Source organism: Acomys minous (genome assembly GCF_964271855.1).
Source record: "Acomys minous genome assembly, chromosome: 9".
NCBI lineage: Eukaryota > Metazoa > Chordata > Mammalia > Rodentia > Muridae > Acomys > Acomys minous.
Window position 1 is genome coordinate 16,910,229 of NC_140490.1, and position 15,740 is coordinate 16,925,968.

At 47.9% G+C, this 15,740-nt stretch overlaps 1 protein-coding gene across 1 annotated transcript in view; it reads right to left on the bottom strand.

The window, feature by feature from the left end:
* Positions 1 to 8,738, bottom strand: part of DRGX (dorsal root ganglia homeobox) — a 31,567-nt gene extending 22,829 nt beyond the window's left edge. The window contains exons 1-5 of the mRNA XM_084795693.1: positions 8,626 to 8,738; positions 8,099 to 8,217; positions 4,299 to 4,396; positions 3,047 to 3,148; positions 38 to 216 (exon numbers count right to left, since the gene is read on the bottom strand). Of these exons, the coding sequence (XP_084651819.1) occupies positions 38 to 216; positions 3,047 to 3,148; positions 4,299 to 4,396; positions 8,099 to 8,132 (413 nt within the window). The 5' untranslated portion in view covers positions 8,133 to 8,217; positions 8,626 to 8,738. The remainder of the gene's footprint in view (positions 1 to 37; positions 217 to 3,046; positions 3,149 to 4,298; positions 4,397 to 8,098; positions 8,218 to 8,625) is intronic.
* Between the last annotated feature and the right edge of the window lie 7,002 nt (positions 8,739 to 15,740).

Consider the following 15,740-nt stretch of genomic DNA (forward strand, 5'->3'; position numbering starts at 1 on the left):
CCCCCCCACCCCTAGATGCAGGGCCAGCTAATCTTACCTCTGCTGGGCCTCCAGGACCTCCTTCTTGCTCCTCGCCTGGTCCCCCGGGGGTGGAGAATTGATGTTCCTCACTGGCGGTGGTGTCACCTCTGCCATGGGTTCTTTGGCCCCTCCCTCTTGGTCAGAGGTCCCTCTCTCTGTCTTTCTCCACTTGGCTCGTCTGTTCTGGAACCAAACCTGAATGAATCCCATAGGAAACACGCCCAAGGGAGACAGAGTCAGACAGGAGGAGCCAGCCACGACCCAAGCGCGGGACCCCAGGAGGCCCGTGCGAACACCACGCTCAGTTCCCAGCTGCCCCAGAGCTTCAGGCCACACATGGATCGGCTGCGCTGCCAGGCAGAAAGCCCACAGGAAGGAAACGCACGGTCCTGTAGGCGTTTTTGCAATGCTGAGCTGCCTGTGAGGATGCAAATTTGATGTGAAAAGTTTTCTCTACAGGGATCATGGTGAAAACAATTTGCAAAATGCTGTCGGGGCTTCTTGTCAAAAAAAAAAAAGACATACTCCACCTTCCAGCAAGCTCACACCTGTTCTCTGCTCTGAAGGACTGTTCCTGACCAGCCACCCACAGCACCCAGGGGAGACTCTCTCTCTCTCTCTCTCTCTCTCTCTCTCTCTCTCTCTCTCTCTCTCTCTCTCTCTCGAGTCAGTGTGGCTTAGAAATTCTGAATCTTGATTTAAAAATGTGGCTTAGGGTCCTCAGCAACCCTAAGGAATAAGCAGTCCTGTTGTCCTCATATCATAGACAGGGAGGTTCACTAACCTGCTGAGGTTCATTCAAATGGTAAATTAAAGGCTATAAAGTGGCTTGGCTCAGGACCCAGATCCACACTTTGGGAGGGGTGGGGTGGGAGAGGGCAGTGTTACCACCCGAAGCATTGTTAGAAAGACTGACATACACGCAAAAATGCCTGGCATAGGGCAACTGGACACTGAGTGAGGAATGACCACTGTCTTGTCTACCTCATCATCAGGTCAGGAGAACATTTGTGTCTGACCTTGACCTTGGTGCCTCCTTAGAAGCTGGTGTCAGGTAATCCTTAAGTCTTGGGAAGAAAAAAAAATTGCATTTAGCTGATAGAGTCCTGGCAGCTCAAGGATTGTCTTGTTTACAGAAGGCAACAAAAGCCCACAGAGCTTTACATCATCCAGAAAAACCTGCCCTCTCCTCGCCTCTTCTCTTCTCAGAGATAATTTCCACCTAAAAGCCAGGTTCGGATAGAGCCCCAAGGCACCCTCCTACCTCCTCTGGCTGTGGCACACTGATGGGGAGAGAGTAAGCCTGGGTCCTTGATGCTGAGCTTTCTGCCAGCCCACCCTATCTCTTCATTTTCTTTCTCCTTTAACTGGGTTTCTTTCTTTCTTTTTTTAAAATTGTGTTGGCTTTTAATTGCACATATCAGCAAGCATTGAATAATGATTTTATCTATATTCTAAATTTAGGGCGGTTAAATGCAAAGCAAAATGCAGACACTTTCTTGTGTCTTAATTGAATGAAGGTCACAGCTATAACAACATTTAATTGAGCTATTTTTCATTATCATATTTTAATGACTTTGCACTGACAGTTCGCCTGCTTCTGAGGAAAGAGCGTGATGGAGTCGTTTATTTCCCTATTTAGTTATTGTTTGACAACATCAGCTTCGATTAAGACCCTGCTCTATAGAACATTAATCATATTTGAATGAGCAAGTGGTAGAAGTGTAAACACATCTCCCTTCCCGCCACTGTGGCTCCTGTCCCCACATGGAAGCTGGCTAAGCATTCGCTTGGCTGCCATTGTCTGTCTGCATAATAGCCAACAACAGCCTGGACAACAATTCTCGGCTTTAATTGCCACCACCCGTATCTTACCCTTGCACCTTTCAGGGAGAAGTTATGATCTCCTACTTCTGAATGCTCAATAATTGTGTCATTTATCTCAATTTGCAGGTCAGTCTTTAGGCAGCTATTGGCAAGCTGGCATTAAAAAAAGAAACTATAGACGGGGTCCGGGCCAAAGAACATTTTCATTCCCAAATAATAATCAGTTTAATTTGCCCGCATATGACCAATGATTCATGTTCAGATTTAATAATCAGGATCACATAATCTGATTATAGGGGAAATAATTTGTTTACAACCCCCAATTTACTGCTCAGAATTCCATTATCTCTCTTCAGCCATTGGTTTTTAAGAGATACTAACATGACCCAGGGGAACAGAAAGCAAACTATTATATTTCCTACAATTAGATCTTTGCATAGTCTTAACCCCAAGCTCCTACATTAAAAAAAAAAAAAGGAACAGAACAGAAACAGCATGGAGGGAACCCCATAAATAAAATGAATATATAATTGTGCTCAAAGAATAACTCGCCTGGTGAGGCAGCACTGCGAGTCTCTGCCTCCCGTGCTCGCTCGCTCGGGCAAGGCTGCTGGGCTCAGGCACTTAAAAGCAGCTTCCGGAAAAGCAATGCAGTTTAGTGGCAGCCACGCCGGCCAACCCATATCTGCTCAGCCCTTTTGCTGCTGCTGCTTAAAGATTTTTAAATTGCACGTGTTTTTAGGTCCACTTTGCTCAAAGAGTCCACGTGCAAGGGAAAAGTTGGACATGATGCAATTTCTGGAAAGCAGACCCTGCTCTGCCTCTCTCATCTGAAAACGCGGTTCTCTGCAATTGACCGGCCTCACCCTAGAGCGGTCAGATTTGCTTTGCGAATAGCATCTCAGCTTTTTTTTTTTCCAAAGCAAGGAAATGGATGTGCATTGATGTAATTTAGTACCTTAGAGACGCGGACAAATTAGTGTAGAACATTATCACTAGTTAATTATGAATGACCGATTAATCAACCTAATCTAATATTCCACATTATGTTGATGTTATTAAAGTGCATCATGAAAATGACAGATAGTCTTCATTTGCTTTCTTTGGCCAAATGTGCACTCTGCAGTCATGATGTCAAAAAAAAAAAAGTTTGCCAGTTTTAATATTAGAGAGTTAAATAATTTAAAAGAAGGTTTACCTGCACTCTGGCTTCTGTGAGGTTTATTTTCATGGCTAGCTCTTCTCTAGTGAAGACATCTGGGTAGTGTGTTTGGGCAAAGACTGCCTCCAGAGCTTCCAGCTGGTTAAAAGGAGAAAAGGGAAAAAAAAAAGCTAGTGAGAGGCTGCGGCTAGGTAAGAGGAAGGATACATATTTCAGAGTTGCCAGGAGTGGTGAGGAAGCAGTTTTGAAGATCAAATCCAGGAAGGAAATGGAGAAAAAGCTGTCTGAAAAGATTCCACAGAGGCCTGGAAGAAGTGTCAGCTAGTAAAAGCGCTTGCACCCAGGCCTGATGAACGGAGTCTGAGCCCAGAGACACACATGGTAAAAGGAGTGAACTGACTCCTACAATATGGTCTCTCACCTCCTCGTGTATACAGTGGCATGGGTGTGCACATAGGTGCATGTACACATACACAATAAATAAATAAATAAATTTTTTAAGATAAGAAAAATCCCACAGAATGACAGTTTAAATCTCGGTGGATTTTGTAGCCAAAGCTACTAACAGCCACAGTGTGCCCTCCCCCAAGACATCAAAATAGACAAGTAATAGATGTTGCTGTGTGTTTACATTTAAATTTTGTCATGGGAATTAAAAAGTCTGCAGGTAGCCTCATGAATCATTCCCAGGGTGACACTACGGGAACAGAAAAGGCTGCCGCCAATGAAACCCTTGATCAGACAGCCTTACAGAAGTGGGGGTGGGGGGCACCTCCAAAGCTGAGCCTGGGACACTCAGCTCTGGGAAGCCTGGTAGAAAAGTTGCGTCTGTGGCCAGCAACACTGTCTTCTCATGAGACAACACTGTGGGTCAGTTTTCCCATGTGTCTTTCTGGGGATAGGAATGACCAACCTAGCCAGGCATGGTGGCGCACGCCTTTAATCCTAGCACTGAAGAGGCAGAGGCAGCCTGATCGCTGTGAGTTCAAGGCCAGCCTGGTGTACAAAGGGAGTCCAGGACAGCCCGGACTACAAGAGAAACCTGTCTCAAAAACAAAAAAAACAAAAAAAGAATGCCCAGCCTGCATTCTACCTACAAAAAAATGTAATTCAGGCTATGGGTCTGAGTTACCTGCTTCTTCTACAGGTAGACATATAAGTTATTCAGGAAAACAAGGACTTGGTTAACTCAACAGTTGGTCTTGTCTTAAAAGCCAAGGGAAAGAGGGTCATCCATGACTTTGGGGAGGTAGGAAGAAACCGGTCCTCACATGAGATCTGTCCTTACCTGCTGAAGGGTGAAAGTCGTCCGGTTCCTTCGCTGTTTTCTTCTAAGAAACCCATCATCAAAATCCCCTGAAGAGTGGTTGCCGAAAGGTGCAGTGCCTGCATGGAATAGAAGGGATCAGTCTGAGCTGAGGGACCCTGGTTTTCATTCAGACTCTCACCCACACACAGGAGCTCCACCCCCCCCCCCCCCGCATGCTCCATCACAGGAGCTTGTCCTTCCAAAGTTCTTCTCTGTGTTCTTAGTGAGGTCCTTCTTTCTCTATCCCTCACTCTGTGTCACCACAAAACCTTTGGCTGTAGGAGCAGGTCGCCCTATTTCACAGGGCAATGGTGACCTTCATACTCAAGCTGGTCAAGTCTACTCCCTGTGAAATTGTGGCCTCTCTGTCAGGAGGGGTCAGTGGCTTGAGAGAAACTCTGGCTCTCATCTGCCTTCCTACTGTCTGCCTGCCCCCTGTTTGCTCACCCCCTTCCGTGGACCCCCCAACAGAAGACTGACTGGTCCTTCTGCGCACCTGTTAGTTCATTCCCCTTGTTACTATAGCTATCAAGGACTAAAGGATGGGAAAGAAAGAAGGCACTGAGAGCTTTTCACACCCTTTACCTCCTAAAAGTGCAAAATGCAAGGAGGTAAGAAGTTTATAAATGGTTATTAATTACCGCTGGTCACAGCTCATCAGCACCATAGTAGATCTATTATATAGATGCTGCCAATTAACAAAAGGCCTGCACCAATAGAATCCCAAAGGCCACTCTCCAAGGGCACTCCACTAGGTAGCCAGGCCTTACACAACACCCCGCTGTGCCCACCTCCCTAGAAAAAGAAAGACATTGCTCTCACCAGCAGCCTCCAGTGCTTGTGATAAAGCCAGAACAGAGCCTGGCCCCAAATGTACGTTTGGATCATTTTCCAAATGTGCACTATTTACTTGATAGTCCACAATGGCTTCTTAAGAAAACAAATGAGTAAGTTTCCATTAACTAGTGTGCGTTTCACCTGCCGTGGGCACTGCTGCCAGAACCATCCCAACAGCACCTTCTCAGCCATAGGAGGCCAAGTCCCGGGCTTTTCCACATCACATCTACTACAGAAGGTAACCCTAAAAGACCACATGCCTTGTCGCTATACTTCCCGCTTCCCCGCCACCCCCCCCCGCCTCTACTAGAGCTTTCTCCCACCATCTTCCTGCCCAAAGTGCATTCTTCCTCAAAACCCTAGAAACAAATATGCCTCTTTCTTTTCAGTAGAAACCAAAAGGGACTGGCTCAAAGCAGCCTTATTTCCACTACTTTGTAAAAAGGTCCCACCATCTGTTTTTGAAGTAAAGGGTGACCAGTCAGCATGGAGTGCCCACTTGCAAGCTTTCTGTCTCCCAAAACCTTCTCACTTAACGCTTCATTTGCACAATCTCTACAATGCTCTCCAGCTGAATCCTACAATAGCTGACTTCACCAAGCTAGTAAAAAGAAGACTGACAACCTACCAAGAGTAAAGAGAGAGAGAGAGACAAAAGTAGGGTTTCTTAAAAATAAATAGAATACTTGAAATAGTTGTGCATAGCTCCCTAAACAGACCATAAAGGACAATGAAGTAATATGTTCATTGCTTTGTCTGAAAAAAAAAAAGTTCACATGATACCCAGAAAACTGTAATAAATTGTGCATGTTCATTTATTATTCATATGAGTATCAACTAGTGAAACTGTATTAGAAGGCAATTGAACATAGCCATCAAAAATATAAGTGCATGGGTTTTTAACCTATGAATATAGTCTTCTCTGAAAGAGAAGAGTGTTCTTGATGATGTTGTAATTAAGAAATAAAATAGGAAATGGCAAAGCACCCATTGGCAAACATACTCTGCAGACCAAATACTGGAATACTACACAGCAGTCTAAAAGAAAATAAATAGATCCACATACACAGGCACAGAAAAATTTCTCAGAGATGTATTGTGATGTTTAAAAAATGAAGTCCAAGACAAGGTGATTGCATAGTCTCAGTACAAATAACAGACCCTGAATAAAAGGCTTGGGCGACGGCCCCACAAGAAACAGACAGCAGTGCGAGACTTTAAGAGAGGAGAGGAGGGTGTTGCTAGCCAGAGTGTAGGTTCTTGTTCTAACAAACTCTGAGACCCACATAGCCAGTGCTCTCTAATTTAATCTGGACAAAGTATCTGAGAAGTAAGGTTGCAGCCACACTTTGCTTTCCCCTCTGTACCTCCCTAGAGTCTGAGGTCTGTCCTTGGCTGTTCTCTCTACTTTCCCATCTACAGAGCAGCATCATGTCTCAGCAACACTGACCTAGACGTAAATTCCACTCCTAAAAAAAAAAAACTGGCACAGATATGTATCTATAAAAGCACAAAAGGTGCTTGAAGCATTCCTCCCTTTCTAGTCACCGAAATCAGAGTCAAGGTGGGGCTTGCACAGAACATGCGTAGCAAATGTGACACCCCCTCCCCTCCAAATAAGCTAAGAGCAGTAAAACAATTCAGAGAGAGCCTGGGATAGGGCAGTCTCTAAGTCGCTTCTGTACCCACCCTTACAAACAGGGGCTTCCCCTTAGATCACCCAGAATATGCACAGCTCGCTAAATGCCCAAATCTCCTTCTTTTCCACTTGGCAAAAATCTGGGCTAAGGACTGGCAATTGGCGCTGAGGCTGGAGTCCACAGCGCATAAAAACTACCCAACCCAAACCAGCAGAGTCTCCTCCAGGCCTGGGGTAGAGCTGTCACGGATTGCTCCTTTCTGGCTGCCCAAACGCCTCCCCTGCCCGGGTCTTCCTGATGTTGAAATGTAGGCATACAGAAAGCCCACCAGCTTTCTTTAGCAAATTCTGCTGGACTCTTAAGGACTTTTATAGGGGAAATGAAAACAAACCTTCTCAGATCCTGGCTGAGACTGGAAGTGTTCAAGAAAACCTACAGCAAGATGGACAAGTGTCCCGGGGTTATAAAAGTCCCAGTGACTCAGGGCCATGGCTCACAAGCCCGAGTGTGGGGCAGCATGTTCACCTGATGGCTACAAATCACTGGTCCCCCAAGCCCTGATTAGGGACACCCAGAGATGCAAACCCAGAGATGCCCCATGCAACGACTAGGACCAGAGACCACACCAGAAACAGGAAAAGGTGTTTTCCTCCTAAGTTGTAAAGACCTTAAACAACCAAACCCTGGTCCTGGGGGCTGGCGAACGAAGGCATTTGTGGTCAGAAATTCAGTGGATCGCTGAGATGAAGCTATCCCTGGACACTCTGGCCAGGTAACTAGCAGGGAGCTTGCCTCCAGGGACATCTTTGCCACTAGGAACTGACATTAAGTTGTCCAGAATCAACGCATGCGATCGCGGAGCACTCTCGTCAACGCCCAGGGTGAGGGGCAGACCAGCAATCAGGCCCTTCCTGGAGCCCAGGACTCAGCGGGCAGTTCAACTTGCTTTGGCTTTCTGGGATGTTAGCAAAACACCGTGAAAGATTGATGCGGGCCCCCTTGGGCGGAGGAGGCCCGATTAGAGGCGTAACACCAGCATCTGTGCTGGGAGGACCAGGCGTCCCTGAGGCACCCATAGCCCCAGGCAGCACGACCCAGGCGGAGAGGGAGGTGGGAGGCAGGTGGCACCCGGGCAGAAGGACGGAGCTGGGTGTAGGGAGGGGGTTAAAGGCGCCAATAAGCACTGCCGTGCGGCTGCCACCTCATGGGGCTAAGACCCCAACACCCATCAGCCCTGCCAAGGCCCGGATCTTTTGGTTGGCTTGGCCTGGCCAAACACCCCGGAAAGCAGCGCTTACTCACCCTCTAGCTGAGGCGGACAGTGGAAATAAAACATCGCCGACTGTCGAATAGGCCCTGACGGCTGGACTAGGGCTGGTGGCGGCCTGGCTGACCTGTGCCTGTGTGTGGCTCCGGCCTGGCTGCAAAGCAAACAGTAGTAGAGCCTGAGTCTCCTGCCCGCACATCGCACGCCCCGAGGAGCATGGGGAGTGCCCTCCTACAAAGCCTTTTCCCGAAGCCCTTGGCCCCCTGGGGCCACCGCGCAGGGGTTGCAGGGGAAGTGGCTGCACCTCCAGCCCCAAGCTGTGACCCTATGGTCAGCCTTTCGCGTAGGTCCGGCTGCTGGACAACCGCGCTCTCACTAAGCTGGGCACAGTCTGGCTCCTGGCTCTCAGGGGTCCCAGCCGTAAGCCCTGCACTTGGCCACCGCAGCGGGGTCCAGCGATCGCGCAAGGCCATCTGCACGCGCAGCAGCTCGGCCAGGAAACCGGTGGAGCCCCAAGGCCCAGCGCAGGGAGCTAGGGGAACCGGTCGGGAACCCTGCCTACCTCTGCGGGAGGCTGGCGAGAAGGCCGGAGTGTGCTCGCCTCTAGTCCGCACGCGGGGCTCGGCTGGCGGCGGGCGGGGCTTGGCGCTGCTGGCGCCCGCAGGACCAGAGAAGTGACTGGGGAAGTGGCCAGATGTCTTGCTGTCTGTCTACAGCGCGCGCCGCCGCTCAGCACTCGCCTTTATAATCTCACGCATAATTGGCCTTAATCTGATTATTTCCAGCGCTGTCTACAGCGAGTAACTTGGATAGGTCTATTGGGCCTTACAAATGGCCCACGTGGTGTAAAAAAAAATCCGTCACTTCTCAGCAAACATCAGGGATCTTTTTTTTTCCTTTTTTTTCTTTTAAAAGAAGATAGAAACAACTGCTACCAAACCAATATCATCCCCCGCCCAAAAGAGATTATATCCTAAATACTTGCCCCGACCACACCCCTTTGGGTCCCCTCAGACTCAAACCTTCTTTCTCTGAGTGAGATTGGATTTGGGCTCGCCCTTGTCAGAGGCCTGGCGACTCCTGGACTGCAAAATTACCAAAGCGCTGCTAATTGTCGCCGCCGGATGGGTTTTGGGGGTACTCTTTGCACACGGCTTCTCTTTCCAAGCGATCGTACAAAAGGAAAGTTTGATTTTGTTCTCAGCAAGGGGTCCCTGAATTTATGTTCGCTTCTCCCTGCAAGTGAGATGCGGTGGGACCCTTCGCAATTACTTTTAAAATGCATCCGAGGCAGACACTCAGCGGAGAGAGACCGCCCTTCTCTCTGCCTGGGTGAAAATTAAACTCTAAAGTACCGGGTTGAAATTTTCAAGTCAGGGGCGCGGGATTGGATCAAATCACATAAACTGCAAAAAAAGCAAGTCTAATGGCGCATAATTGGTTCTGTAATAGCATTACACCAGGATAATAGCCCGTTACGGCCCCCTGCACTATTAAGTGCTTCCCTGGCGGAAAGCCTTTATGATATTAAAGGGGGAATATAATGATATTTTGGTTATTAAATGCGTGTAATTAATTTATGCACCACTGAAAATAAAGTTGGTATTATGACCCACTCAAGATGCATCAGAAGATGCGAATCAGACAACTGTTGATAAGTTCTGGTGTCTGTGTTCCGTCTAGACTGCCGATTTTATTTTGGGACGATGGCTTCTTGGACAGACTGCATAAATTGAATATTTTATAAACATTCTAATGCTGCATTTGAGAGCCTTGGCGAAGCGGTGGGTCGGGTCTCTGCCCGGCCTGGGATCCAGCCTTGATCTTAAAGATACAGAGCTTTGGAAACAAAAGGCCTGGCGGGCCCACTCGTGGACAAGCGCCCGAGGCAAGAAGCGCCGAGCTGAGCTGGAGAACTGAGTGCTGAGGCCCTGGCCGGAGTGGACACCCCTGGGAAAACAGCCAGGAAGAGCCGCGGCACCGCAAGTCTGGGCCTCCTTCACTGAAGTGGGCGGCCTTTTCTAGACTCAACCGCCCCTGGCCCTAATCCACCCTGCTGGGAGCAAGGAAAAGCTGGAAATTCCTGCTCAAAGCGATCGGACAGACCCTGCTGCGCCAGTTCTCTTCCAGGGCCACAGACTCCGTGAGTCCAGGCGGCGGGCCCGGGTGGAGAGCGCCGGCAAGTCGGTGGGCCCGGGCGGTGGATGGCGCGGCTTCGGGGTAGTGCGCAGCTTAGAGGCCCGGAGAAGACCTTTTCTTGGGCCCAGGCCACAACTGGTCCGCAGGCGCCGGCTTCCCTCAAGGTCCGGCTCCAACCCGTTCCAGGAGCCGAGGGCCCCCCGTGCCCCAGAGTCTGCCGAGAGCCCTCTCGGATGCCCTCCTGCCCTGGCGTGCAGCTTCCCCCAGACCCAATGCGCTCCAGGAGTCGAGCGCCCAGGAAGAGAGGTGAGAAAGGGTTCCCCGCCAGTTCCGCTCAGCGCGCACTTGCGTTATCCGCGAGAGCCTCGGCCCCAGCAACCTAGCGCCAACTGCCGCGTTGGCCCCAGAAAACAGTGACATCCAAGCTTCCTTGTCGCTGATATCGAACAAGGAGGATTTCTGCGAAGCCCCGATCTGTCCCAGAGTCTGAGCAGACTGTTCCCCGCAGTCTGAGTCTCTCCCGGAACTAACCGATTGATCAGTACCTTGGACAGCAGCAAGCGTCCTCACCCTACAGGGCGTTTTGCTGGCCAAAGAAGCCACTAGTCCCAAGGGCCCCTTTGGGGTCCTGCAGTGCGCCGCCGCTGCATCAAGGCCCGCGCAACCAATTCCCGGCGATCCTAATCTTCTCCTGGCCCAAACCTTCGGAAGTCAATTGGGATGCGTCCTAAGCGCTAGGAGCAAGAAGCGAACTCCCAACTCTGCAGTCTCAAATGCATAGTTCCTACTCGGCGGCTACAGCTGAGAAATAACCCACCATCCCCTTGCTTTTGCGCCCCGGCCCTCCCAGAACCGCTGGATGGGAACTTGGCCACTTCCTTAGCTGCACAACCAGCCCAGCTCTAAGAAAACACCCACCTTGCGAGGGGGTCCAAACCAGCTCAGGACCCTCAGCCTCAATTCGACCGATGTCCCGTCCCCATAGCTACTAAGTTGGGCTCATTCCTATGGCAAAATAGCGAATAAACAACGAACCAAACAACCGCAGAAACGAAAAGCTACAGTAAACTTTGATGACGTTGAACCCCCTTTTCCCCAATTGTCTCTGATACTCGGGGACCCGGAGAAGGTGACTAACAGATATTCGTTATGATCTCCCCCTCACCAAAAGGGGGTGGGGGCGTTAGCAAGGAAACTCTCATTTTTTTCCTTAATTCTTGTGCAGTAAAATGTATTTCCCAATTAACCAAATTTGCCGATCTGTCCCGCTTGGACACTCTGATAATTTACAACCTAAAAGTGTACTTTCTTTATCTAAAGACCAAGGTGACTGCTTTTAATTTTCTCTAACCTCTTTACACTTGATGTTCACCAGACTCATAATGTTAATTGGCTTCATATACGGATCATCAGTTTAATGAAGAAATAAATCCTGTGTTGCTTTATGTTTTAACAGTGATTGCTTTAATGAGGAATGTGACGTGTTCCAAAATCAAAGCTGCAGGAGACATTAGATGGGACTTCTATTAGGACAGAAATGCTTAGTTAAAGTTGAAGCACAGGGTCATATTTTCGCATTTGTCTTTGGTGGGGGCCTTCCTCACCCCCACCTACCTGGGTTGCTTCCCTTCTCTACAAGGAGACACTTCTGTGCTCCTGGACGGTCCTCGTAATATTTAACTCCATCAGCTTCAAGCTTTGTATTCCCTATAAGAATCATTTTCTGATTATTGCACAGGGCATGGTAACTTACCTCTTGTCCAGCAGGGCACAGAGAAGCCAGAACAGAGTGGGGAGTTTACTTTCGAGGTTGCTCATGGTTTTAAATAGAGGCAGAAGAGAGTAACACACACACACACACACACTTGTATGCAGATGTGTTGCAGAGGTGGCTAAACTCCAAAAAGCAGACAGTTCCCAGATTAGAGGAGGGGGCTGCCTATGACCTGGGCTTTACGGGGGGGGGGGGAGGGGGGGAACGTGCTGAGCCCCAACCCAGGTGGTGGGACCTTTACCTCCCTATCAATTAATAGCAGAGTAAACCTGCTTTCTCTAATGCGTGTTTGATTTTTCTAATTTTAAACTGGTTCTATGAAGGGAAAACTGTCATGGCAAAAAAAAAAAAAAAAAAAAAAAAAACACTGAGAACAGCAATAACAAGCTGGAAATAAGAACATCTTACATGCAAGCCCTCGATTGTTTGCAATTATGTTGTGAGTCATTTTAAATTGATTCCTGGAAAGAATCCTATATCCCTAGAAAATGGAGGAGTTTGAGATGCTGGGCTGAGATCTCCAATGCCATGCACAGCTGGGCTGCCTCCCATTTGCCCTGTTTAAGGAAATTCAGGAAAGCACTTCTGTGCACATCTTGTGAACCCCAACCCACAAGTATATACAGGACTTGATAACTCAACTGTGCTCAGGAGAGGATTTTTTTTCCCAGCCTCTCTTTTAAAATTTATCTGCAGCAAAACCAGCTCCTGTAAACACCACTTAAATCTATAACAACAGGGGCAGATAAAATACTCCAATTAAACAATCAGAAGGAGAGAAAACATATTCAACTCCTAACTCCTTATTCTTGGAGAGTCTCGGCTATTTGTACTGTTGTTTGAATGACGGTTTAAGAATCTGCATTTTCAGTGCTATCTTGAGTGTGTGTTCCTCTCGAAAGGGACGGAAAGCCCAGGATATGCTTAGTTGTGTGTTTAGGGTGAATGTGACACTCTTTCCACTTATAGGCAAGGAGAGGGTCATTTCATAGTCTTGGAAATGGCCAATAATAAGACCTGGGTCAGTTGCCCATGTAGAATATACCTTTTTTTTTTTAATAGAAGCTAATTGAAATTGTGAATGAACAGTTAACTTGTGAACAGAATGTGTATGTAAAGGGAAGGATAACTGTGCTTTTTTTTTTATTAACTATAATCCACAGTTGTCATATGAGAATGAGAGAAGCTGTTCACAAGCAAACCAGGTTTTCACAGCCTCACTTGCCGTGGTCCAGGGCCACAGGGCCACATAGATGTTATGTGGTTCTCAGGAATTTCACAGCTCAGCTTCAGCTCTTGGCCTTGGTCTTGCTGCTGAGCTCACAGGGTGGACCAAGGTCCTCCAATGGAATGAAGCAGGTGCACGGCTAGCTCCCTGTAGTGATCCCTAGACTGCAGAAGCTGGATAAACTTCCTGACATCATCTGTGGGTGGGACAGCAGTGCCTACATCCAGTGCTGATGAGAAGACCAAAAGGCCGCACTAGGACATTTTTAAAGTTTTGATTATTTTTAAAAATAATTGATATGTTTTCAATTCATGTGCATTGATGTTTTGCCTGCATGCATGTCTGTGTGAGGGTGTCAGAGCCTGGAACTACAGACAGTTGTGAGCTTCCATGTGGGTGCTGGAAATTGAACCCGGGTCCTTTGGAAGAGCAGTCAGTGCTCTTAACCACTGAGCCATCTCTGCAGCCCCTTTTAAAGTTTCAAAAGCACAGACTATCTGTAATGCCCGGCACCCAGCACTCACTCAGTGAACACCAGCTGTAATTGCACCACCACCACCACCACCACCACCGTACTACAATGATGGTGTCTAACTTTCCAGGCTTTCCTGGCATTTGCCTGGGTCCATATTTCTAGAAAGAGCTACATGAGTGGCTTTGGGTGGTTAAAATGGCACCTGAGTCTTCTGTGATCTCCAAGATAAGTTTCCCATGGGTAACAGTCTCCCTGGGAGAGCACTGCTATGGCTTTCACCCTAGCCCTTTGCTTGCCCTGTCATGCTGGTTCCCTTATATTTTATACTTTTCACACTTAATTACATTTGTTCAACTTTACTTGGCACATTTGTTTGGCTAGAAAATCAAAACCTGGCCCTTTGTATTGTGTTAAATGTATTCTACTTGGCCAATAGAAGTATGGTCCTATGCCTTTGACCTAAGTGTGGCACCTCTGCTTGGCTACAGAGTTCACTATTATGAATGTCTTTGCTCTAGCAGATGACCTCTTTACAAACAATGGGACTCTCATGCTTTCCGCACCTCTTGTCAAGTGTTAGGATAGGGACAGAGTGTGTTGAGGGAGACTAAATCTACAGCTTCTAGTGTTTTAAGGTCTATCTGGGAACATCTGATCTCATGTTGGTCTCTGGTTCCGGGCCCTCTCCTGGAGGCTCTGGCTCTGAAAAAAGATAAGAATGGAGAAGAAGGGGTTTATATCACCAGAAAATCAATGGATCCTCTTGGCTTTCTGTCCACTGTGCAAGCTGGCCTTCTGAAAGGACAACTCTCAGAAAGCAACCTGCCTCTTCTGGGAGGTTCTCCCATCACCACATGAGCTCCTGGAACTCTTTTTTTTAATATATATTTATTTATTTATTATATATACAGAGTTTTGCCTGCCTGCAGACTTGAATGCCAGATGAGGGCACCAGACATCATTATAGATGGTTGTGAGCCACCATGTGGTTGCTAGGAATTGAACTCAGGACTTTTGGAAGAGCAGCCAGTGCTCTTAACCTCTGAGCCATCTCTCCAGCCAGCTCTGACGCTCTTCATGGAGATCACCCAGTCTTTCTGGGAAGTCAAGAGCGCTTGATAGGACATCTGTCAGTCTCCTACCTCCTGGCCACAGTGAAGGTTGGGGTTTGGACCTGCCTCCTTCTGGGCCATGTCCTGGGGACTTCAACTACAGCCAAAGGTAGTTCAAACATTTGGGGCTTCACTCCTGATCTGCTGGAGTCACTGAATTTAGAACACTGCCTTTCCATAAGCATGTAGTTGGTCAGTCTTAAGTGTTATTAAAACATAGTCAAAAATGCTAGTAGGAAATTAAATCAATCCAGGGAAACCTCAAATCTATCCCAGCCAGGTATAGAAAGCCGCTTACCTTCTAAAACCAATAACGTTACCATCAGCTTCTTGTTACAAAGCAGTCTGTCCTCCATAAGACCTGAAGAGCAGCCTGGTGAGATGTGGGAACTGCCATGGCTTTCAGAACTAGAAAGCAACCTAGGCAGGTGGGAGCTGGGTTCCCCCGAGCTGAGGCCCACGCTCCCCGCCACACCTCTTAAATAAGACATGTTTCTCCTAAAACATAAGCGCGGTCAATTGCCCATGCAAAGTGCTCAGTAAATGTGCAGCATTTAATTGAAATGACTATTGAACAAATGAAGTGAGTTTACTACATGAATGATTAGTAAACACAACGAAGCCTTCCCCGTTTCTAAGAGGCTTGAATTATGTAAACTGTGGTGGTGGAAGGGGGCAGATTTCCAGTCAGGCCGACTTAGGGTCAAGTCTGACTTCTTAACCCTCCTTTATTGGAAGTGCTTGCTGGTCTGTATCTGACTCAGCATTTCTCTCACATCCCCACCCCCACTGCACTCTCTCTCTCTCTCTCTCTCTCTCTCTGTCTCTCTCTCTCTCTCTCTGTCTCTCTCTCTCTCTCTCTCTCTCTCTCTCTCTGTCTCTCTCTCTCTCTGTCTCTCTCTCTCTCTCTCTCTCTCTCTCTCTCTCTCTCTCGTCTCTCTCTCTCTCT